This window comes from Lontra canadensis, unplaced genomic scaffold (assembly GCF_010015895.1).
Source record: "Lontra canadensis isolate GAN:19392208 unplaced genomic scaffold, GSC_riverotter_1.0 scaffold9, whole genome shotgun sequence".
Classification (NCBI taxonomy): domain Eukaryota; kingdom Metazoa; phylum Chordata; class Mammalia; order Carnivora; family Mustelidae; genus Lontra; species Lontra canadensis.
Window position 1 is genome coordinate 35552344 of NW_022631003.1, and position 24106 is coordinate 35576449.

Genomic DNA, 24106 nt, shown 5'->3' on the forward strand with positions numbered 1-24106 from the left:
AAGTGACATCATTTTCACAGTAGACTTTGGCTTAGTTATTGTTTAAAAATTACTCCTATGGAGAATTGCAAAATGTATATATATATACATATTCCTCTAGCTGAAACACCAGCTTAGTAATTCTAAGATTATCCTGCCACTGAGCTAGGATTAACATCAAGGAACTTACTTATTCTGTGCCTTGTGTAAAGTTAGTGTTTCATAATACTTTTTGATTCATTTGACAAAAGATGTCGTTCCAGAACCAGTCAAGTGTTCTTCATAAATTCAAGGGGATCCTCTTTTCTACTATGTCTTCAGAAGAACTTCTAAATTCCCTGGATTTTTTCAATGCAAGAGAAGATGATGTGTTTCTGGTGTCCTATCCAAAATCTGGTAAAGTTTATTTTAATGTATTTTTAAATGTATAAGTACATTTTAAAATGTGTGAAATATAAGAAATAAGTATGATATTCTACTATATCAAAATATAATAATAATATAATAATATAGTAGACTACTCTATAGAAATATAATACTTTTTACAAAACATTTATTTTTCAGAATTTATCCATAGGAAATTTAAGTATCCTAAATGCTCATTTTAATGAAAAAGTTTGACATTAGAAAGCTGAAAACTGTGTTTCAAGAAAATTCAACTAGAGCTTTTATTACAGTTTTGTTTCTCTTTTATTCATTAAAGTATACAAATGTTGATATACATAATAAGCATATTGTCTGTAATATTATAAAGCTCTCTTCATACTTGTACCTGGCATGGCCACAAGCAGATTTGTTCAATTCATACTTTAATGATTGATTTATAAATGAACAATTTCTTTCCTGAGCTAATAAAAAAACCATAAGTATTTTTAGTGTTCATTTTTTAAAAGATTTTATTTATTTATTTGAGAGAGAGTGATAGAGCAGGAGCAGGGGGCAAGGGCAGAGGGAGAAGGAGAAGCAGACTCCCCACTGATGGGAGCTCCATTCCAGGACCCTGAAATGATGACCTGAGTTGAAGACACACACTTAACCGAGTCACCCAGGTGCCACTTTAGTGTTCAATTTTATGCCTTCTTATGAAAAGTTTATTTCCATATATGGCTATACACTCATGAAAGGACCATTATGAATAATGGCATCCTGGGGTAGTCTATATTAATTATACATTCTTTTTAATTTTGAGAGGTGGTCAGGGTATATAATATCAACCTGCCTGCTGTGATTTCCAGAAGAGTGGACATGTGTGAATAGGCATATGCTTGCTAGCATGATCCAGCAACTAAGAGTTTAGCTCTTTCAAATCATGTTTGCATTTTAGTCCTTTTATCTGATTGGGAATCAGGCCCAAGAGACCCTCTCCATTAGAAGACACAGAGTTCACATAGACCTTCTAGGGTGTTTTTGGAGAATAAATGTAAATCACATATGTAATTATTTTATTGGAAAATGGTGTTGCAGATGGAAATTAAGTGATTGCTTCTAGAATACCTCAGTATTCTCTCTATGTGGTAGGTCACTCCGTGAATAAACATACCTTACCCCAAATTGATATGTTAGTTCAGAAAGTAATTTATGATACTTTTAAGGTTCTTTGAGCAGGTGTCTAGCTTATACCTTATATAAACAACCATATATAAAGTTTCCACTGCACATATTGATGCCTATAAATTATATCACCCGCCAGCTCTGGAGGCCCCTGAATATGATCCAAAACTGTATTCTGTCTTCTTCACCAGAATAAATCAATACATCCTGTGAAAATAATAGAAATGTCATTAGTTATATTAGTCATGCTCATATGAATATTAGAGTTGACTTATGAGCATTATTATCTTAAAGTCTTAAATTTAAAACACATCATGCAGATGAGAGCACCATTTAAATATTTATTCAGCTATAAATTAGTGAATATTATAACAGATTTTAAATTGAAATTACAAATGAGTTCAATGGAAAGGAAATAGGCCTGATTTAAACTTTTTAGGAACATTGTTTTCAAATCAGCAAAGCATCCTCCCCATCCAAACTTCTGCTTCCCTGCTCCAGTTTACTATTGTCTGCAACCCTGGAGCATACCCACATTTGCTTTATGTATTCCTTCCAGACTTCATGGTAGCATAGGATTGTATCTTTATGCTGTTTGAATGTAGCATTTGTTCATTGTTCAAGGGCTTCGTTTGCACGACCACTCTGTTTGCACACAAACAAAACTAAGATCCAGGGGCTATCTTCCAGGGGGAAATGGAATTTCATGCATGCATGAATACAAGCAGTAGCAACTAGACTCTGGTATGTTCTACTTGGGAGGGACAGAAAGTGTAAATAGTTATGCCAGGGGAGGGGAGACTCAGAAGACAGTTTAAAAAAGAGCAAGATACATGAGCTTGCGGGACCGGTGAGGAACTGTGTGTGGCAAGATCTGCGTATTTGTGGATTGGAGAAGGTGCTAGAGATAAGTGTAGCACAGGAGAATATTTCAAGCTGAGAAAAAGGCATAGACAGTTCTCAATCTCTTCATGCTTTAAAGTGTGACTCTTCCTGTCAAATGAATTGATGTCTCTGGTCTTTCAACAAGTGTCTCAGGTTTCAATGGGTGTCAAGAGGTAATAATAACTATTTATAACAAAATTAATGCGCTCCTTGCTATTATAACCTCATGCTAATTTTCTATATTTATTTCATCAAGAGTTTCAATTAATTTAAAAAATGTGTTTTGTTTTATTTTTATGTGAAGGTACTCACTGGATTGCGGAGGTCATTGGGAACATTCCTAATGCTCGAATTAATCTAACTTCTCCTATCGAGTTGGGAGACATTTCTAAACTTGACGAGCTAAAAATGAACTGTAAGAGAAGAGTTATTCCCACACATTTGAGCTACAACATGCTACCAGTGAATATTAAGCAAAAACAATGCAAGGTGAGTGCAGTGATTAAGGGCAAAGGTTCGGGAAGACCAGAAAACCTGGCTTGGGTTCTTGCTCTGCCACTCTTGGAAAATTGCTGATGCTCTCCTAGCTTTGATTTCCTCCTTTGATACAGAAATAACAGTATCCATCGCATACAATGTTGCAAAGATTATGCTATGTTTTGTAAACACATTACAACAAAGGTAACCATAGATTTTTCCTTTCATCAGCAAAGAAACTGAAGCTCAGAAAGGGTGGGTGGCTTCTTAAAACCACCACAGTAAAGACAGAGTCTTAAGGTACAATCTTAATGAGAAATGAGATTCACTGGTTGCACTTGGTTTCCCAAGATGATGATCTGTCCTCTGTTGCCCCCTGCCTAGCCCTCAGAGTTTACAAGCTACTGGAAGCTTTCCTGCTCCATCAGGTCTGTCAGGTGATCAGTTCCTCTTGTGGCCCTCAACCCTAGTTAGCCTCCTATCTTTTCTTCCTAATCTTTGTCTCCCCATCTTTTTTTCTGCTTCCAAACTCTCTTACATGAAATGTCTGTTTTCAGCTCATTTCCTGATATTTAGTTAACATTTAATTTTTTTCTCAGATTACTATTCTGCCTTCTCTTCATATCTTCCAACCATCCCCTAATATTTCTTAGAATATTGTATGCGTGTGTTTATTGAGTATCTAATTGACATACAACATTGTATTAGTTTCGGATGTACCACTTAACGACTCGATATTAGTATATATTGTGACATGATCTCCACAGTAAGTCTACTTACCATGTCACTACACATAATTACAGAATACTTCTTTTAACCTCTTTTGTCAAAATATGTATTAATGTGTTAGTAGTTTGTATTGTCCTTCCCACTGGATACCGACATGTGATATCGGGTATTGTCCAAAGGTCCTGAAGCATGCTTCTGTCTACCAAAACAAACAGACAAAAAACTCCAACTAGATGGCTAAGGCTTCCCATCCCGCCACTTTATCCCTTTTTGTTAAAACCGTGAGGGGAGGCGTGCCTGGGTGGTTCAGTCTGCCTTTGACTCAGGTCATGATCCCAGGGTCCTGGGATCAAGTCCTGCATTGGGCTCCCTGCTTGGCAGGAAGCCAGCTTCTCCCTCTCCCAGTTCCTCTGCTTGTGTTCCTATTCTTGCTGTATCTTTCTCTGTCAGATAAATAAATAAAATCTTTAAAACAGCTTTAAAAAAAGAATAAAAGAGTGAGTGGATTTTTCAATCACTTTCAGAGCTTTGGGTTTCTGTGGATCTGCTTGAGAAGCAGAGAGCAGTTCAAGAAAGCCCTAAGTGTTGAGTTACTCTATAATTTTCTCTGGAGAGGAAGAGAGGATAATGGGGATACAATGGGGGCTAAAGGTGGCTTTTCACCTTGGTGCATAGCGGCCTTTACACGTCTCTCAAGAGGGACGGGTGTTGTTCATGTGGGTTACACGCACCACTCCTGGACTATGAACATAGTATAGAACAATAGTTACGTATCAAGCATGACTCAGGAAACGCTTTCTTACCTACGTAAAATGTGTCCACCTGATTATTGATCTAAGAGCAAGTGGAACATCTGGTCCTCATGCAACACTGACTGTGATGGAAAATAGTTCAGCTCCTCACCCTGGTTTTCTGAGGTTTTTTAATATGCACGTTCCTGTAGTCCCTACGTCCCTGTTATAACCTTCATGACTCCGTGCTCACACCTGACTGTTTTGAGGGAGCTGGTCATGTTTCTGCTTGACTGCTCCTGTTTCTCCGACCAGGAACACTCCACTCTGCCCAGTCCGTAGCCCATACTAAACAGAAATGCATTAAGCTGAATCCGATTGCAAGGGCAGTGTTTGTGTAAATTAGGAGGGTGGCTCAGACTTCCTGCTCTGTGGGGGATTCAACTGTAGAAAATGAAATTCTAAAATATCATTCTTCCTATAAATAATAGTAGACAATTTATAAGAAATCTGAGTGTATTTAAATCATGTGTTATAATATTAAAATTGTTTAAATGTTATGTTAAAAAAATTTTTATATTAAGAAAGCAATCGTGTCCTACAAATGGATAGATGGTTTCTCGAATCCACTGCTAAAATGATGGGGCCACAGTTAGTGCCTAAACTGAAAAAGTGTAGTCAGTGGACTGGCATTACCAACCTCACCTGGGAGCTTATTAGAAACGCAGAATGTTAGGCCGCATGCTGGACTCTCTGTGTCAGAATCTGCATTTTAGCAAGATTCCTGAATAATTCTTGCACACGTTAACTTTTGAGAAACACTGCCCTGAGTCTGTGCTTAATAATCAGGGTAAGCTGTCAAAAAATCCTGGCATGGACAGGTTAAGTCCAGTTGCTTTTTTTGAGAACATGTTTTGCATGGGGCTGTTTCCATCTAAAAATAAGCTGATTTTTTTTAACAGATTATCTACATCGTTAGGAATCCAAAAGACACGGCTGTTTCTTTATTCCACTACTACAGAGATAACCCGAATCTCCCTGGCATTGAAACCTGGGCTGCATTTTTCGAGCTTTTCCTAAGAGGAGATGGTAAATATAACAATGATTTCTATTCATCATATACAGTTCCCCTCCAAATGAAAGCATTTTCTAAAAGTTTAACTGGATCCTTGTGACCCATTTTCAGGAATACATTTGAATAGCTTTTTGGTTTTATGTTTTGTTTTTTTTTTTACTTCTAAGCCCTTCTTTCTCACTTTGTTTCTTCGCGGACTTCCTTATCACCTGTAGGTAGTACGGATTTGCAATTACTTATTGAGCTGATAGCAATGTTTGTAAAACAGAGATTAATTCTGATCAAGCATCACTTCTTTTTCATATACCATCAGTTTTGCCAGTGAAATAATTATGCATTGATTGGAGTAGAGCAAGATACAGTTGAAACCTTCACAGGCAGCCTGAAACATGTCTTATGTTTGCTTAAATGGAAAATAACACCAACAAACCACACACACACACACATTTTCCCTCTCCAAAAAAATGAATAAAATTCCCCAAATAAAAGAAATGAAGGTATTAGTTATCTTGACACTTGCTTTATAAAGATGAACAAAAAGCGATTTCTCTTGAAAATACTAAACTGATACATCATTTGATTGAGTTGTGCAATGCATATTGATCTTGCCTAACCATGCATGACCTTTGAATTTATTAATGTTTCTCTGACTCACGGGTATCTGGAGCACTTAAAAACAAAAACGAAAAACAGTTCTCAAACCTGAGTTCCCAACCCTTTCATTAAATAAAAATAACGTAACGAGACGATGCAGAATTTTGAAGAGGCAGGATTTAGAAATGGTTTGTACCCACAGGATCTTCCTTCTTCCTGGGGTTAGAGGTAGACCTGCTTTATTGTTAGTTTCCCTATTTCACTTGCCAATGATTAAGCTTTTACTTGTTAATTTCAGAGAGGCCACAGCAAGTGTAACTTTAACGGGAGGGTATTGAGAACTGCGTTTAACACTTTCTTTTGCCCTATTCCCTACGGAAGAATATGCTATGCTCACGATAGCTGAGCTCCTCTTTGGCAAACATTTAGTAGTCACGAAGTTTCAGGAGCCACAGGTCTATTGAAGATTGTCTGGTTAAAATCACCAGCCTGATGTTTGAATTGCCTTTATAACATTCTCAAGGATTGTACCAGCTAAACTTGAACTTCCTAACTTTGACAACAGGTTCACACCCCAGCTCCTGCCCCCAAATGACGCATTCCATCTCGGTACTGTTAAGATGTTTTAAAAAAATCTTACTATGTGATATAGACACTTAGCTAAGTGCTATGCAAACACGATCTCCTATCATCCTCACTAGAACACAAGAGCCAGGTATCATTCTTATTTTATAGGTGAGGGAAATGCAGACGTTGGCAGGCCAGACAATTGCATAACTCATAAGGAGCCCAGGTTTAAATTCAGGTGTCAGTCTCCCAGATCCTTCCTGTTAGCACTGTGGCATAGCTTGCCTAGAGAGGAAGCCGTTCCTCTGATAACTAATTCCTCTTCCCCACGATAGCCTTCTAAATATTTGAAGATAGTTAACATGCCTCACTCTGCCTCCATTCCATTTTTGGAGTGAACAGAGTTTAAATACATACATTATTTAAAAAAAAACAAACAGATCTTGAGTCTGCTTTTCCTCAAGAAAAGAAAAGCCACGTTTGTCTCCAATTATTACAACCTGGGGGTCACTACCCCTCCCACTGCTGCACAAGCTCTAATTTGGCTCCATCGCTACAGTTTTGGAGTGCCCAGAGGACAAAAAGCATCCTCTGGGTATGACCTGAGGACAGTGTAAAGCAGGCCTGTTAGCACTCGTTTTCTAGAGATTATTTTTCTATGACTGTAGCCACAAAAAGGGCAACTCAGTCCATACGCAGGGAGGCAAACTAGCTGTCCTAGGACATCCACCACCCCATTATCTGACGTCAAAGCAGAGTATCTGGGAAGGGCAGTTAGCTGGAGAAAATATTCCAGATGATTCTTTTATACCTTCTAGGTACGTTAATAGATTTTTAATTGCAAAGAGATCTGCTGTGTATTATATAATCGGGTAATCTAGCCTGGGCAAATCCTGCTGACACTGGGAGTAAGCAGTGAATTGCTAAAGATTTTTAAAATTTACTTGAGTGGAACAGTATTTATAAGATAAGGTTGCTTGTTCTCCTGTCAAAGGTAGGTGACTATATTTCAGGGATGTCCTTCAGTGACTACTCTTTGAGGAGAGGATTCTTTCTCTTGCCAAAGATAACATGATACAATAGAACAGGCTATGGAGACAGAAGAAGACAGGTCAAGTCTTAACTCTAATTTATCCCCTGTATAACTGTGGACAAGTTGTTTAATCATTTTGAGGCCAGGACTTGGATTATGTAGGACTATTTAGATGTTCAAATGAAGTCATGACTAGAAATTTACTGTAGAAATCTACTCATTCTATTGGACATAGACTTTTTAAAAAAAAATATTTTATTTATTTATTTGACAGAGAGAGGTAGCGAGAGAAGGAACATAGCAAGGGGAGTGGAAGAGGGAGAAGCAGGCTTCCCGCAGAGCAGGGAGCCTGATGCAGGGCTTGATCTCAGGAGCCCGGGATCATGACCTGAGCCGAAGGGAGATGCTTAACAGCTGAGCCACCCAGGTGCCCCTGGACATAGACTTTTAAAGGCAGGCAAAGACTTTTTAAATAGTTTCACTTTCGGGTGGAAAGTTTCCATGTAGATATTTATCTAGAAAGATTATTTTACACTGAAGCATCATGATATCCTATACCCGTTTCCAAAACATAAATATATACACATTATATGAGGAGACTGTACCATAAAGACATAGATAGCCACACATTTGTCTAATCATCTGATTTACCTTTCAGACAGTTTACAAATACATTTTAGTTTTTTAAATTAAATAGTAACTGTAAATTGTGTTCTGGCAATATTCTGACAGATTAGTATCTAATGAAATATTTTAGCACCATATTTTTTTTTTTCCCACTAGCCCCCTCTCCAGTCTTTTGTGAGAACTCCGCATTTCCTAGGCACTTCATCCTCGTGAATTTCTGCACAATCATCAAAGTGCTTTCTGGAAACTAGAAATTAAGATGTTCGTTGAAACTGGATAGGAGTGGGACAAAGGGTTTGCAGAAAGTGTGGGAGGTTTGAAATCGCTGATGTGGAAAATAGGAGAATGTGTTAATGCAGGACAAGTAAGTTTGCTAGGCAGCCTCAGGACCCTTAAGGTTGGAAAAATGAATTTGTAATGGTGTCAGTATGGAGTTGTATAAATTTCTTCAGCAGAACTCAGCAGCATTGGGCAAAAAGAAAAGAAGGTAAAGTGCTTTGATTCAATATTGAGTGTTTTTTCAGGTGGTTGAAATAAACAATAAAGGAAAAAGGGAAGTTGAAGGTTTTAGCTAGAAAAAGGTTGGGGAGAAGAACAAGGGGAAGAAAATGAGGATTAAAAAGGACATAAGTGGTCCAAGTAGGGTATTTGCAGAAGCTGTCCATCAACGGGTGGGTGACAAGATGTGAGCTGCCCCAGGAGGTTGTGTTCTAAGATCAGAGTCTTCCATGACTGCTGGGAACAGATCAAAAAGTCCACTTCTGACAGAGATAAGGCTAAGAAGAGTGATATATTTAAAGGACACGAGTCCTATAGGAGCCTGAATTATCTCGGAGGGAGGAGTTCTGGAAGTTGATAGGAAGCCGTAAGATTGCCGATGCACAGTCCAGACCCTAACACACTTGGGTTGGCCAAGTAAGAGCAACTTTTCTGGTCTGGGCATTTCGGGGAGAACAAGTTATTCTGGATAACAGAAGGAAGGCCATGCAGGAGGTAGTAGAAAATTCTGTCTTTAAGTGAAGGATGTGGAGAAAAGCATTTCCCAGAAAAAAAAAAAAGATTTTTATGTCTCTATTTTGGAAGCTGTATTTTCTTTAAAGCCTTAGGTCTGGACAATGAGGATTAGGATTAAAAAAAGGACCCAAAGTATAATTCTCTATATGGGTAAGGAAGACCCAGGCAGCCAATTCCTTTAGATTCTTCTGTCTTTTTGGAACAAGACAAAGTATAAATTAATTAATTAATAATAGAATATCTGGCTCTCAAATGATGGTCAGGCTATGATCCAAAAGATTTTTCTTACATTTATTTGGGGTATGTTGGAATACATTTCCTGCTGCAAAACCATAGTGGGCCTAGTCAATCATAGGTAGCCACCGGCCGTGACCCTAGGACTCGGGGTCTCTTTTCCTGCCCAGGCTGGGGGGCGGGGGCACAGAGGCCTGGGCTCCCTGACAGTATGGAGGGTGGTGATGTTTTCCACCGGGGCTGGGCTGCAGCTACCCGGGGGCGGGGGTGATGCAGGTGGCAACTTCCAGCATAGTCTGAGTCAATAGAGACCAGTTCACTGCCTAAACTCCTAGGAGAGAAAAATCAGTGCTCTATCTCACCCTGTGTTTGTTCCTGGCAATAGGCTGGCAGTTCTTAGGTCAACTCCTTATCACTGATAGGGTAATTTGGGTCATTCCAAGATAAAGTATTTTGTAAGTCACTGAACTGGCAGTGAGAATGCTAGGAACTGGAGACCTTCCAAACACCTGTTCTTGCTTTACAGCCCTCTGGGCCCCCGGGGGTGTAAAATCGGGCTCTATGATGATACCATCACAGTCCCGTAAGTCTGGTCTTTTACAAATGGCTTCTGGTTATTTTCTTGCCCTTTACTTCCCCAGGGGCCGAAACCGTACACAATTGCAGTTAGCTAGGAGTTAATTACACATCAATTTATTCAAAAGTTTCATGTTTAAAAGCGATATGGCACAGTATCTGGTAGACACTAATGACTTCATAAATGCTTATTAAATGAATCAATAGTCAGCTGATCTTCAGAACATTGTGAGTGGAGGAACTCTTTTATAATTTGAGCATTAGCTAGTATTAAATCTATGTATAATAAGGATGCATGGAAAGATGTATACCCAGTATTTTAAATTACTCTATTATATGCTTTAGATTATCAAGCTAGTCAACTTTCTGTGGTACAAGAAATTGCTCACTTTTTGTTTTTATCATCACAGTTGATAATTTATTTTGCATGATAACATTTTACTTCCAGCCCTAGACATTTTTGAGATCTGTCAAATAAACAAAACAATAAAGAGATAATATCAACCACTCTTAAAGCCCTAACACTGTATTTTGCAACCTTGAACTAAGATAAATGAATAGACTTCTTTTCTCTTTTCTCTCCCACCCCTTTTTTGAGTTTATGCTTAGCATAAACTTCCTCAAAACTTTTTATGCTAAGAACTTATAAAAACCATGCCATTTACAGGAAGAAAGTAATAAATTCTCAATGTTTCTCTATTTCTTCCAAGATCCAAAGTAGTTTCAGAACATAATTATTGGGAAAATATGTATCTCTGTATTTCTACTGTAACTTCTGATGATGATAAAAAGATATTTACCAAAATAAGAAAAAAAAAAACCAAACCACAGCCTTATTAAAAGATACAGCCATCCAGCTTCATTTCTTAATATTGCATTTAGTTGAAACAGTAGTGTTTTAAAATTGGGCTCTTCTAAGGAAACTCTTTTTAAAGGATATTTAAGATCTTATTTAATTTTTAATTATTGAATTTTATTAAACCTAATTATAAGTTTCTTCATAGATAATGAATGATATGGCATTAACATATGTAATTAACATTTTCTTTTTTTCACTTTAAACCCAGTATAGTTAACATACAGTGTTATATTAGTTTCAGATGTACACTATAGTGATTCAACAATTCTTAAGTAAAACCCCTTCACTCCAGAGTCTAATACGTGTGTGCCTTATTTTGTCCACTTTGGTGAAGTGGGAAGAATCCTGGGGTGCCAACCCATGCTCTTGAATATTCACACAATTCATTTTTCCTTCTAGTTGTATATGGATCCTGGTTTGATCACGTTTTAAGCTGGGAAGAGCACAAAAATGACAAAAACATTCTAATTATATTCTATGAAGAAATGAAGAAAGTAAGTCCTTCCTAACATTTCAACATTCAAAATTTAAGTCAAATTAAAATAGAAAATCAATAAATTCTGTTTTCAGGGTTGAGGGAATGAATTTGGTGTTTTGTTGAGTTACACTTTTTAAAAAATAATTTTTCTTATTGCTAGGATCTTTCTAAAAGCATCAAGAAAATAACTACTTTCCTTGGTATAAATGTGAGTGACAGTGAAATTAATAAGATTGCTCAGAAAACGTCATTCAGTGAAATGAAAAATAATGCAGCCAAAGAAAACTGTGATCCAAATCATACCATCTGTGCCCTCACATCTAACAGGAACCTGGTATTTAGAAAAGGTAAGTCAGAAAGGGATGTGGTACTCTGGCTGGAAGTAGTTCCATTTTATAATTTTTAAATCTCTCATTTTACCATCATACACCCTACCTCTTGCACAATGGATTACTCATTGTCATCCCTGAGTGAATGTTTATTAAACAAATTTCTTAAATCGCATTATTTCCAGAAATTGAGATTTCCATACCCAGTTATGAACCAATTGAGAGAAAGACACAGGTGTCAAACAGATGAAAATGATAAAACTCCCCGAAGAATGGGCCTCGGGTGTGCAGCCTTGAGTGTTTGCTAATAACTTATCCTAAATTTTGCAAACGTGCTTGCTTAGTCACAATCAAATGCAGTCCTGTCCCTGCACTGAGGCCTCCCACAGAGAGCATGGTGGAGAGTGGTACATGACATGTGCTTTTTTCAGAAGAGAGAAGGGAGCTGATGAATGTGGACAGTGCACTTTCCCAAACTCACCAAATAACTCACCCCACAGAAGTACAGGGCAGAGAGAGAAGCTGGGAGTGTTATCCAAGGCACTCCTCTGCATGAAAACCCAAAGAGAAGGAAGTAAATCTTCTCTACTACTTCCTAACATGTAACTTAGAAGTAGTTTGGGTTCATCCAGATATAGAATCGTTTTGATACCCATGTGAATTTTAGTCCAGACCCCACGGAAAAATATTTGAACATTCTTCAAATTTTTCATAACTTACAATGACAAAATTTTCTACATTTAGGTACTCAGGTTTCCTACTAGAAAACACACCTTTGTTTCCATTTTTTAGCTCATCTGAATAGAATTCTTCCCAAAGCAGAAATTGGCTAACTCATATGGATCAGATAGTCTCTTAATTTTGCAAGTCACTTTTTGTCAGTTCATTTTTCATTTTCTTATAGTTGCAAAACCAGGACTGGGAGGGAGGAGAGAACTCAATTCAACAAATATTTATTAATAAACTATTTTCTAATAACTAAGATTCAAAAGTTAAATAAAATAGCCTTGTCCTTCAGAAGATCATAATGTAGGCAATAATACAAGGTGATTGACAACTTTATTACTAGTATGAGCAACTGTGAATAGCAACATGATAAGGGTGAGATAAATTTTCCTCAGCAAAGTAGGTGAGGAGGTCACATTGGATCTGGGACTGGAAGCATAAGCAGGAAGCATTTACCAGGAAAATGACAGGGAAGAAATATATTCTAGCAAGAGCTAACAGCAAGAAGAAAAGTCCAGAACCACCATGGGATTGGACTGGATTTTCTTTTAGAAAGAGCAGTTAGTCTCCTGTTCTAGAAGAGTATATGGTGTGGAGCAGAATGAGGGAGATAAAAATTGGGGCCAGAGACCAAAAGCTCTCTGTACATTATGAGGGGGTCTTTTTCTCTCTATTTGCTGTTTTAAGAAGGGAACTGAAAATAATAGATTCAGGTGGAAAGTTGTTTAGAAACCAGAGGCAGAAAGTCCAGTAAGAGGTTATTGTAATAGTCCAGATAGGAAACATGGAGGGTCATAACTTGGGCAGGGGCAGGGAGCCACTGTTTGGTGGATCTCAGCTCAGAAGTCAGTTTAGGAGCCATTGGCAATTTGTGGAATTAGGTAAAATTCTTCAGCGTGGGTGGGAAGGACTAGTAGGGAAAGGTTTAAGGGAAGCCCTAGAGACCCTAGCATCAATGGGAATGAAATAGCTAAGACAAGCCAGGAAAGGAAATCAGCCAGGATTACGAAGAAAGCCAGGGTCAAACGTGGCCATTTATCAGTCATGAATTCTGAGGGTGATTTCCATAGTGGTGGTGATGGGAGGCAAATTGAGGGGATTAACAAGATGAGAGAGAACGAAGGAAGGAGCAGATAAGGACCGCTCTTCCACGAAGTTTGAAAATGGAGGACAAGAACAAGATGACATAGGGGGGGAAGAAAAAGATTAGGATGGGTGGGAGAGAGACGATAGAGGGGAGACAGGGAGAATTTAGAAAAGGATGCATGAAAGCAGGTAAAACAAGCAAAGACGCCAGAAACAGAGATTGGGAGGGATTATGGTAAAGAGAATGATGAGAAATGCGGAAGTTCTGATGTTTCGTGGAATCCAGTGCTACCATTGATATCTCTTATCACTGCCCTTTGAGATCTGATTAGCAAAATACACAGTTTTCACCCGTGTTATCCTACTAACTTGGGAAATTTTACTCTAAGGAAAACAGAGGTAGTAACCCTACAAATATCCCCAGGTGAAACCCTATCAATATAATTGTAGCTAACAAACATTAATTCTAATGCATTTAAATTCTAGCAGAAAGTGGTTTCCTTGTATAGGATCTGACAAAACATGGAAGGTTAACCCTGATACTGGTCCCCATGACTGCCTATTGCTAAATTTGGACTATACGAGGCATTAAACACAAGGATGGGTCCACTCACTTTATTCCTTCTATTGGCTGGACGAGGTGGGAGTAGGGATCCATCCCCTGAAAATAATCATGTTAAGTAAGTGACTGAAGCGGATGATTCAGACTCCTTGGTGCAAGAGATATTCCTCACGGTACAGAGGAGGGTTCATGCCTGCAGTTGGCTTTAAAGTTGGAAGAGGAGCTGATATTCTAGAAACTGCCTATGGAGATAAGGTGGCAGGCAAAGATACAGAGTGGTCCACGTCAGTGTCAGAAGTCCCAGGGCCCCTACGTACTAAAATTTAGGGGGGGATATTACAAGACTATGGAAAGATGTATGGACAGGATGCACGTTGTAATATTGTTCATGACATTGAAAACCTGAAATGCACTCAATTGGCCTCTAATCAGAAAGCGTTAAATGTACTACATCACATCCATACAGGGGTTTCCTATGTAGCCAGGAAGACTGTGGAGTGCGAATAGCCAGCATTTACTGCGGGCTGACTGTGTGCCGGGCACATTACTGGAGTTATCTTACACTTGACAGCAGAATTCTGAGGGTGGTGTTCATAGTGTTTACATTTTACTAAGATGCCGAGCACCTCAACAACTTGTCCAAGGTCGTGCAACTAGTTACTGGTGGAGTGAAGATTTGAATCCAAGCCGCCTTACCCTCCTCCCCATAACTTTCATTGCTGAGAAGGAAGTACTGATATGGGAAGATGATGTGTAACAGGATCTATACGCTGAGGCCCTGGGAATGAAGCCTGAGGCCAGAAGTGACTAAAGGCCACGATGGGCAAGATCCAGGGTTGGGGCTTGATAGAGGCAAGAAGAGTGGTCCTGAGGGGTTGGCGCTGTGGCCAAGGCTGAGGGTGACCTGCAGGATCAGGAGAGGCTGATGGACCGAGGGAAGGATAGATCTGATTTTGCTCTCCAAACACCTTGTTCGAAGGTAAGGACATCACACAACTAACTTGGTGCTGGTATTTTCAACTGTTATCAGTGTTGTGAAGTACATTTCCTTACAGTGAGACCCATTAAGGTGAAATGGGTGAAAGGGTTTCAGAGTACACTTATCATGATGAGCATTGAGTAACACATAGAATTACTGAATCACTGCACTGTACCCCTGAAATTACTGTAACACTGTGTGTTAATGATACTTGAATCAAGAAGAGAGACTGATTACCCAGGCCTGTGATAGGGTATCAGCACAGTCATTGCTTCATAGGTGCACAGGCAGGGAAATAAGTGGCATTATGTCCACTTTGTCTGCTTTCATGTTTTTTTCTTTTTTTAGATGTATTTATTTATTAGAGAGAGAGAAAGAGAGATTGAGAGACAGAGAGGGGGCACAAGCGGGAAGGGCAGGGAGAGGGAGAGAGAATATCCAGTAGACTCCACACTCAAAAGCCCCAAACAGGGTTTGACCTCAGAACCCTGAGATCTCAACCTGCACCAAAACCAAAAGTCAGGGCCTTAACCGACTGAGCCACCCAGACACCCCAGCTTTTATGTTTTAACTAAGGTTAGCTGAGACATTTCTTTGCCTGCTATCATAAAACCTAGAACCTTTATATATCTGAATCTTATTTTCTTTTTAAGAATTAACTTTTTACACTGTACATATTAATATGCAACCATTACTGAGGAAATTGGAAACAACAAACACGCAAACGAGGAAAAGAATAACCCTGCATCATCTTATCAGCAAGAAATGAAATCATTCACATTTTATTGCAAATCTGACAGCTCTCTTTTGTGAATACTGTATATTTAAATGGATTCTTGTCTGTTCCAATTTTTCCAGGAGCGGTGGGTGATTGGATAAACTACTTTACTTCAAAGCAGAGGAGAGTATTTGATGAACTATTCACAGAGAAAATGAAACACAGTGAACTAGCAAGACACTTTGAAGATTACTCTTAATATAAATGGGAAATGAAACCACTTTCCAGGGGCACCTGGGTGGCTCAGTGGGTTAATCATCTCCCTTCAGATCAAGTCATGAACCCGGGTGTCCCCTCGGGAAGCCTGCTTCTCCCTTTCCCCCTGCCCTTCCCTCCACTCGTGCTTCCTCTCTCAAAAACATAAATAAATAAAATATTTATTTTAAAAAAAAGACCACTTTGCATTTTGTGGGATGCAGTACTTGGGGAATATATAAATATTTTTTTTACCAATATGAAAAGCAGATAATTCTTTCAGTGAGAAATGGACACTTCATGAATGTGTCAATGTATGAGAGACTGTTATTACTATATTTGGTGGTAGCAGAGAATTATTAGTAAAAGGAAATAATACGCGATTTTGAAATGGCCCAGTTATATATCTGCTTTCAGGATATTCTTAAGGGAAGGAGATTATTTCTATTCAGAGGGAGCGTATTACTGCGGGGGTTCTATAAACTGCATTAATGTACAGCAAAAGGGGTGAGGGATTATCTAAAATAGCCAATGTCTGAGAAGAATTTATTTTCTGCCTCTTTGGACACAATGACCTCTAAACAAACACTTTCATTTCAGCGTTCTCTCGTGTCTGTGTAGAAATGTTCTCCATTGTCCATTATCAGAACAATGACAAACAGTCTTACTGAGGTGGAACACCGAACAGGCCGATTATATCAAATGATCACAATTGGTGAAAAGAAGAAAGAAAAGGTACTCTTTCATGTTAAAGTAACACTGGCATGACATGCTAGTATTTTATCTTTTATAAAGTCAATTAAAGGGGCGCCTGGGTGGCTCAGTGGGTTAAAGCCTCTGCCTTCAGTTCAGGTCATGGTCCCAGGGTCCTGGGATCGAGCCCCACATCGGGCTCTCTGCTCAGCAGGGAGCCTGCTTCCCCCTCTCTCTCTGCCTGCCTCTCTGCCTGCTTGTGATCTCTGTCTGTCAAATACATAAATAAAATCTTAAAAAAAAATAAAGTCAATTAAATTACAAAATTCCTTATTTTCCACTTGATCTTCCTTGAAGTGTTTATGATTTTTCCCCGTATTTTCAGTATGTGTTCTTTCTTCCAATACCACTTCCAGGACTAATTCAATCTCTATTTTTCTCTCTCTCCTGTAATGAGTATTCTTCTCCAGCTTTAGCCTAGAAGACATTGTAATGAAATTTCAGTGAACTTAGTTCAGGATTATGACCATCTATGAGCATCTACTTCACATGGCTCACATCTGCGCCATAGTATCTACCTCGAGCCTTCCAGAGCGATGGGCTGAGTGAGTGAACTCAACCAAACGCTTTGCTTTTGTACCTCAGCGTATCGTGAATCTTATTTCTAGTAACAGATCTGTTGGAATCTTCTCTACCCAGTTTATCACTCTTTAGGAAGTATGAGATCTTCACAAATCTCCTAAATATACATATTTTTTACAAATAAAATGTGTTTCAGGAAGACAAGCAGGTGTGATCTTGGTCAAGTGTTCCTCTTCACATTGGAGCTCAAAATCACACTTAACTTTCCCTGATGTATTAGTGCAGAGAATGACAAAGCCATCAGAGTGAGACGAGGAGGTCTGATGAGACAGCAAGGGAAGAAGACCATGACGGGTGGTAAAGGCTCAGATCACATGAGACTGTAGCATCTTCTCACGAGATTGAGATGATCACTGAGAGGGAAAAAACTGACACAGGCCTGTATAAGATATTATATAATTTTAGATTTATAGGTAACTTTGGGATCATCGTAATCCAGTCTTGATAGAAAATTGTTTACGGTCGGTAAGCTAAGGGGTGTCACTAAGAGCCTTAATTCCCAGATTATTATTAGTCAGTCAAAAATATTTTTTGAACACTTTCTACGTGCCAGGCCTTAGAGTAGAGATACATGAAAAACTTGAAAGAGTCCCTTCTCTCAAGATACTTAACATCGTAGTGGGGGTAAATAATAGCATTTTTTTTTTTTAAGGTAACATGTGAGATATGGCAAGCACCAAGTGCCATAGAGAAGATAACACAGGGTCGTGTAAGAGGCAATGACTGCAGAGCTGCTCCAGCGGGGCCTTGGGCTGGGGACTCAGATGGGGTCACACAGGCTTCCAGCGCGAAGGATGCACAGGTTCCCTGGGCCGGGAGGCAGGCGAGCCGTTCAGATTGTGGCTAGCTGGGGGATTTTCCGCAGGAGACTGACATGTCCTGACAGACGCTTTCCCCGGCATGACCACTGGATGGGGTGGACCCAGGGGTGGAGGCAGGAGGCAGGGATGCATGGCTATGGCAGCGACCTGGGTGAGAGAAAAGGACCACGTGGACCATGGTTGTGGCAGAGGAGACGGAGAGAAAGGGCCAATTTCAGGATAGAAGATGGATAGCGAGCCAGCTAACCTATTAATGTGGGAGTGAGACACAGAAAGAAATAAGATGAAGCCTGGATTTTTGGCTCATTAACGGGGTATCTGTGGGCAGCATTTATTCCGATGCAAGGCTTGACAGCCAAATGGTTTGGGGAGGATTTGCTGAAGGGGCTATGGATCAGGACTTCCACTATGGCCGTGCTATGTGAAATGTCTGTTAGACATTAGGTAACTGGTTGCACAGAGGAACCTCCGATGACATGGCATTGTTTCCTGGGGCCAGTGGGAGGGTTCAAGGACGTGGCGGGGCGGGGGTTCATGGGAGCCAGCTCAGGCGGTGTCCGAGCACTGTGGACAGGAGCGTCTGCGTGACCACGGCAGTTGCTGGGGACCTGCTGCTGGCTGATTGCTGCCCTGCTCCTTGGGTTTTTGCCTTTTCAAAAGTAGGTCCTGGATCTCCTCCCAGTCCCCCAACTCTGACCTGCCCACCTTGCTTTTTCACTTCCTTGGAGCTGACAAAAAAACTTACATGCATTTCCTAATCCAAATTGCCTCTCACTATTCCCCTGGCGCTGATGTTTCCCTCTTCTCTCTCTGCCCTCCTCTCTAGTCAGTAGGTTAACTGCTAAATCCAAGGATTCTTCTAAGGTTTCCTAGGTGGCACTTTTCACCTGCATTTGTGTCTCATAGGCATTCCACCCTATAATTGGTTCAACACCAGCTCCAGGAAAGCCTGCTCTGATAACTCTCTCCCCTGTCCCTGTTGCTCTCCGTTGTCCCTCACTGGCCCTCGAGGGACCCTTTCATTCCCACTCTTACTCATTCAGGTCTTGTATTATGAAGTAAATGTCTGTCTCTTAGTCTAGCCTGTAAGGTCCTTGCCAGTTAGAGCTCATGTTCTCTTCATTTTTTAAAAAATTTATTTATTTTTTTAATAAACATGTAATGTATTTTTATCCCCAGGGGTACAGGTCTGTGAATCGCCAGGTTTACACATTTCACAGCACTCATCATAGCACATACCCTCCCCAATGTCCATATCCCCACCACCCTCTCCTGTCCCCCCTCCCCCAGCAACCCTCAGTCTGTTTTTTGAGATTGAGTCTTTCATGGTTTGTCTCCCTCCCAATCCCACCTTCTTTCATTTTTTCTTTTCCTACCCCCCAAACCTCCCACATTGCATCTCCACTCCCTCATATCAGGGAGATCGTATGATAGTTGTCTTTCTCCGATTGACTTATTTCGCTAAGCATAATACCCTCTAGTTCCATCCACGTCATTGCAAATGGCAAAATTTCATTTCTTTTGATGGCTGCATAGTATTCCATTGTGTATATATACCACATCTTCTTTATCCATTCATCTGTTGATGGACATCTAGGTTCTTTCCATAGTTTGGCTATTGTGGACATTGCTGCTATAAACATTTGGGTGCACGTGCCCCTTCGGAGCACCACGTTTGTATCTTTAGGATATATACCCAGTAGTGCAATTGCTGGGTCATAGGGTACCTCTATTTTCAACTTTTTGAGGAACTTCCATGCTGTTCTCCAGAGTGGTTGCACCAGCTTGCATTCTTACCAACAGTGTAGGAGGGTTCCCCTCTCTCCGCATCCTCGCCACATCTGTCATTTCTTGACTTATTAATTTTAGCCATTCTGACTGGTGTAAGGTGGTATCTCATTGTGGTTTTGATTTGTATTTTCCTGATGCCGAGTGATGTGGAGCATATTTTTGTCTGTCTGTTGGTCATCTGGATGTCTTCTTTGCAGAAATGTCTGTTCATGTCCTCTGCCCATTTCTTGACTGGATTATTTGTTCTTTGGGTGTTGAGTTTGCTAAATTCTTCATAGATTTTGGATACTAGCCCTTTATCTGACATGTCGTTTGCAAATATCTTCTCCCATTCTGTCAGTTGTCTTTTGGTTTTGTTAACTGTTTCCTTTGCTGTGCAAAAGCTTTTGATCTTGATGAAATCTCAATAGTTCATTTTTGCCCTTGCTTCTGTTGTCTTTGGCGATGTTCCTAGGAAGAAGTTGCTGCAGTTGAGGTCGAAGAGGTTGCTGCCTGTGTTCTCCTCAAGGATTTTGATGGATTCCTTTCTCACATTGAAGTCCTTCATCCATTTTGAGTCTGTTTTCGTGTGTGGTGTAAGGAAATGGTCCAATTTCATTTTTCTGCATGTGGCTGTCCAATTTTCCCAGCACCATTTGTTTAAGAGGCTGTCTTTTTTCCATTGGACATTCCTTCTTGCTTTGTCGAAGATTAGTTGACCATAGAGTTGAGGGTCTATTTCTGGGCTCTCTATTCTGTTCCATTGATCTATGTGTGTGTTTTTGTGCCAGTACCATGCTGTCTTGATGATGACAGCTTTGTAATAGAGCTTGAAGTCTGGAATTGTGATGCCACCAACTTTGGCTTTCTTTTTCAATATTCCTTTGGCTATTCGAGGTCTTTTCTGGTTCCATATAAATTTTAGGATTATTTGTTCCATTTCTTTGAAAAAAATGGATGGTACTTTGATAGAGATTGCATTAAATGTGTAGATTGCTTTAGGTAGCATAGACATTTTCACAATATTTATTCTTCCAATCCAGGAGCATGGAACATTTTTCCATTTCTTTGTGTCTTCCTCAATTTCTTTCATGAGTACTTTATAGTTTTCTGTGTATAGATTTTTCGTCTCTTTGGTTAGGTATATTCCTAGGTATCTTAGAGTTTTGGGTGCAATCGTAAGTGGGATTGACTCCTTAATTTCTCTTTCTTCTGTCTTGTTGTTGGTGTAGAGAAATGCAACTGATTTCTGTGCATTGATTTTATATCCTAATACTTTACTGAATTCCTGTACAAGTTCTAGCAGTTTTGGAGTGGAGCTTTTTGAGTTTTCCACATATAGTATCATATCATCTGCAAAGAGTGATAGTTTGACTTCTTCTTTGCTGATTTGGATGCCTTTAATTTCCTTTTGTTGTCTGATTGCTGAGGCTAGGACTTCTAGTACTATGTTGAACAGCAGTGGTGATAACGGACATCCTTGCCGTGTTCCTGACCTTAGCGGAAAAACTTTCAGTTTTTCTCCATTGAGAATGGTATTTGCAGTGGGTTTTTCATAGACGGCTTTGATAATATTGAGGTATGTGCCCTCTATCCCTACACTTTGAAGAGTTTTAATCAGGAAGGGATGCTGCACTTTGTCAAATGCTTTTTCAGCATCTATTGAGAGTATCATATGGTTCTTGTTCTTTCTTTTATTAATGTGTTGTATCACGTTGATTGATTTGCGGATGTTGAACCAACCTTACAGCCCTGGAATAAATCCCACTTGGTCGTGGTGAATAATCCTTTTAATGTACTGTTTGATCCTATTGGCCAGTATTTTGTTGAGAATTTTTGCATCTGTGTTCATCAAGGATATTGGTCTGTAATTCTCTTTTTTGATGGGATCCTTGTCTGGTTTGGGGATCAAGGTGAGGCTGGCCTCATAAAATGAGTTTGGAAGTTTTCCTTCCATTTCTATTTTTTGGAACAGTTTCAGGAGAATAGGAATTAATTCTTCTTTAAATGTTTGGTAGAATTCCCCTGGGAAGCTGTCTGGCCCTGGGCTTTTGTTTGTTTGGAGATTTTTGATGACTGTTTCAATCTCCTTACTGGTTATGGGTCTGTTCAGGTTTTCTATTTCTTCCTGGTTCAGTTGTGGTAGTATATGTCTCTAGAAATGTATCCATTTCTTCCAGATTGTCGAATTTGTTGGCGTAGAGTTGCTCATAGTATGTTCTTATAATTGTTTGCATTTATTTGGTGTTAGTTGTAATCTCTCCTCTTCCATTCATGATTTTATTTATTTGGGTCATTTCTCTTTTCTTTTTGATAAGTCTGGCCAGGGTTTTGTCAATCTTATTAATTCTGTCAAAGAACCAGCTCCTAGTCCCGTTGATTTGTTCTATTGTTTTTTCAGTTTCTATTTCATTGATTTCTGCTCTGATCTTTATGATTTCTCTTCTCCTGCTGGGTTTAGGGTTTCTTTGTTGTTCTTTCTCCAGCTCCTTTAAGTGTAGGGTTAGGTTGTGTATTTGAGACCTTTCTTGTTTCTTGAGAAAGGCTTGTACCGCTATATATTTTCCTCTCAGGACTGCCTTTGTTGTGTCCCACAGATTTTGAACCATTGTGTTTTTATTATCATTTGTTTCCATGAATTTTTTCAATTCTTCTTTAATTTCCTGGTTGACCCATTCATTCTTTAGAAGGATGCTGTTTAGTCTCCATGTATTTGGGTTCTTTCCCAATTTCCTCTTGTGATTGAGTTCTAGCTTCAGAGCATTGTGGTCTGAAAATATGCAGGGAATGATCCCAATCTTTTGATACCAATTGAGACCTGATTTAGGACCGAGGATGTGATCTATTCTGGAGAATGTTCCATGTGCACTGGAGAAGAATGTGTATTCTGTTGCTTTGGGATGAAATGTTCTGAATATATCTGTGATATCCCTCTGGTCCAATGTGTCATTTAAGGCCTTTATTTCCTTGTTGATCTTTTGCTTGGATGATCTGTCCATTTCAGTGAGGGGAGTGTTAAAGTCCCCTACTATTATTCTATTATTGTGGGTGTGTTTCTTTGATTTTGTTATTAATTGGTTTATATAGTTGACTGCTCCCACGTTAGGGGCATAGATATTTACAATTGTTAGATCTTCTTGTTGGACAGATCCTTTGAGTATGATATAGTGTCCTTCCTCATCTCTTATTATAGTCTTTGGCTAAAAATCTAATTGATCTGATATAAGGATTGCCACCCCAGCTTTCTTCTGATGTCCATTAGCATGGTAAATTCTTTTCCACCCCCTCACTTTAAATCTGGAGCTGTTTTCGGGTCTAAAATGAGTTTCTTGTAGGTAGCATATTGATGGGTTTTGTTTTTTTATCCATTCTGATACTCTGTGTCTTTTATTGGGGCATTAAGCCCATTAACATTCAGGGTAACTATTGAGAGATATGAATTTAGTGCCATTGTATTGCCTGTAAGGTGACTGTTACTGTATATTGTCTCTGTTTCCTTCTGATCTACTACTTTTAGGGTCTCTCTTTGCTTAGAGGACCCCTTTCAATATTTCCTGTAGAGCTGGTTTGGTGTTTGAAAAATCTTTCAGTTTTTGTTTGTCCTGGAAGCTTTTAATCTCTCCTTCTATTTTCAATGATAGCCTAGCTGGATATAGTATTCTTGGCTGCATGTTTTTCTCGTTTAGTGCTCTGAATATATCATTCCAGTTCTTTCTGGCCTGCCAGGTCTCTGTGGATAGGTCTGCTGCCAATCTAATGTTTTTATCCTTGTATGTTACAGACTTCTTTTCCAGGGCTGCTTTCAGGATTTTCTTTTTGTTTCTAAGACTTGAAAATTTTACTATCAGGTGACGAGGTGTGAACCTATTTTTATCGATTTTGAGGGACGTTCTTAGCATCTCCTGGATTTTGATGTTTGTTCCCTTTGCCATATTAGGGAAATTCTCTACAATAATTCTCTCCAATATACCTTCTGCTCCCCTCTCTTTCTTCTTCTTCTGGAATCCCAATTATTCTAATGTTGTATCATCTTATGGTGTCACTTATCTCTTGAATTCTCTCCTTGTGGTCCAGTATTTGTCTCTCTTTTGCTCAGCTTCTTTATTCTCTCTCATT

The 24106-nt window shown here is 39.4% G+C and overlaps 1 protein-coding gene across 1 annotated transcript; it reads left to right on the plus strand.

Moving 5' to 3' along the window:
• The first annotated feature begins 230 nt into the window (after window positions 1-230).
• On the plus strand, window positions 231-16145 carry LOC116866044 (sulfotransferase 6B1-like). The gene is made up of 6 exons (XM_032854652.1): window positions 231-375; window positions 2720-2904; window positions 5315-5441; window positions 11331-11425; window positions 11570-11756; window positions 15950-16145. Exons 1-6 carry the CDS (start codon window positions 231-233, stop codon window positions 16066-16068), a joined length of 858 nt encoding a protein of 285 aa, XP_032710543.1. The 3' UTR covers window positions 16069-16145.
• Window positions 16146-24106: the final 7961 nt, after the last annotated feature.

Excerpts from the sequence above, each read along its gene's own strand:
- LOC116866044 (XM_032854652.1), top strand. The coding sequence starts at position 231 with ATGTCGTTCCAGAACCAGTCAAGTGTTCTTCATAAATTCAAGGGGATC. Across the intron at positions 376-2,719 it reads GGTGTCCTATCCAAAATCTG|GTACTCACTGGATTGCGGAG; the intron begins GTAAAGTTTATT and ends TTTTATGTGAAG. Across the intron at positions 5,442-11,330 it reads GCTTTTCCTAAGAGGAGATG|TTGTATATGGATCCTGGTTT; the intron begins GTAAATATAACA and ends TTTTCCTTCTAG.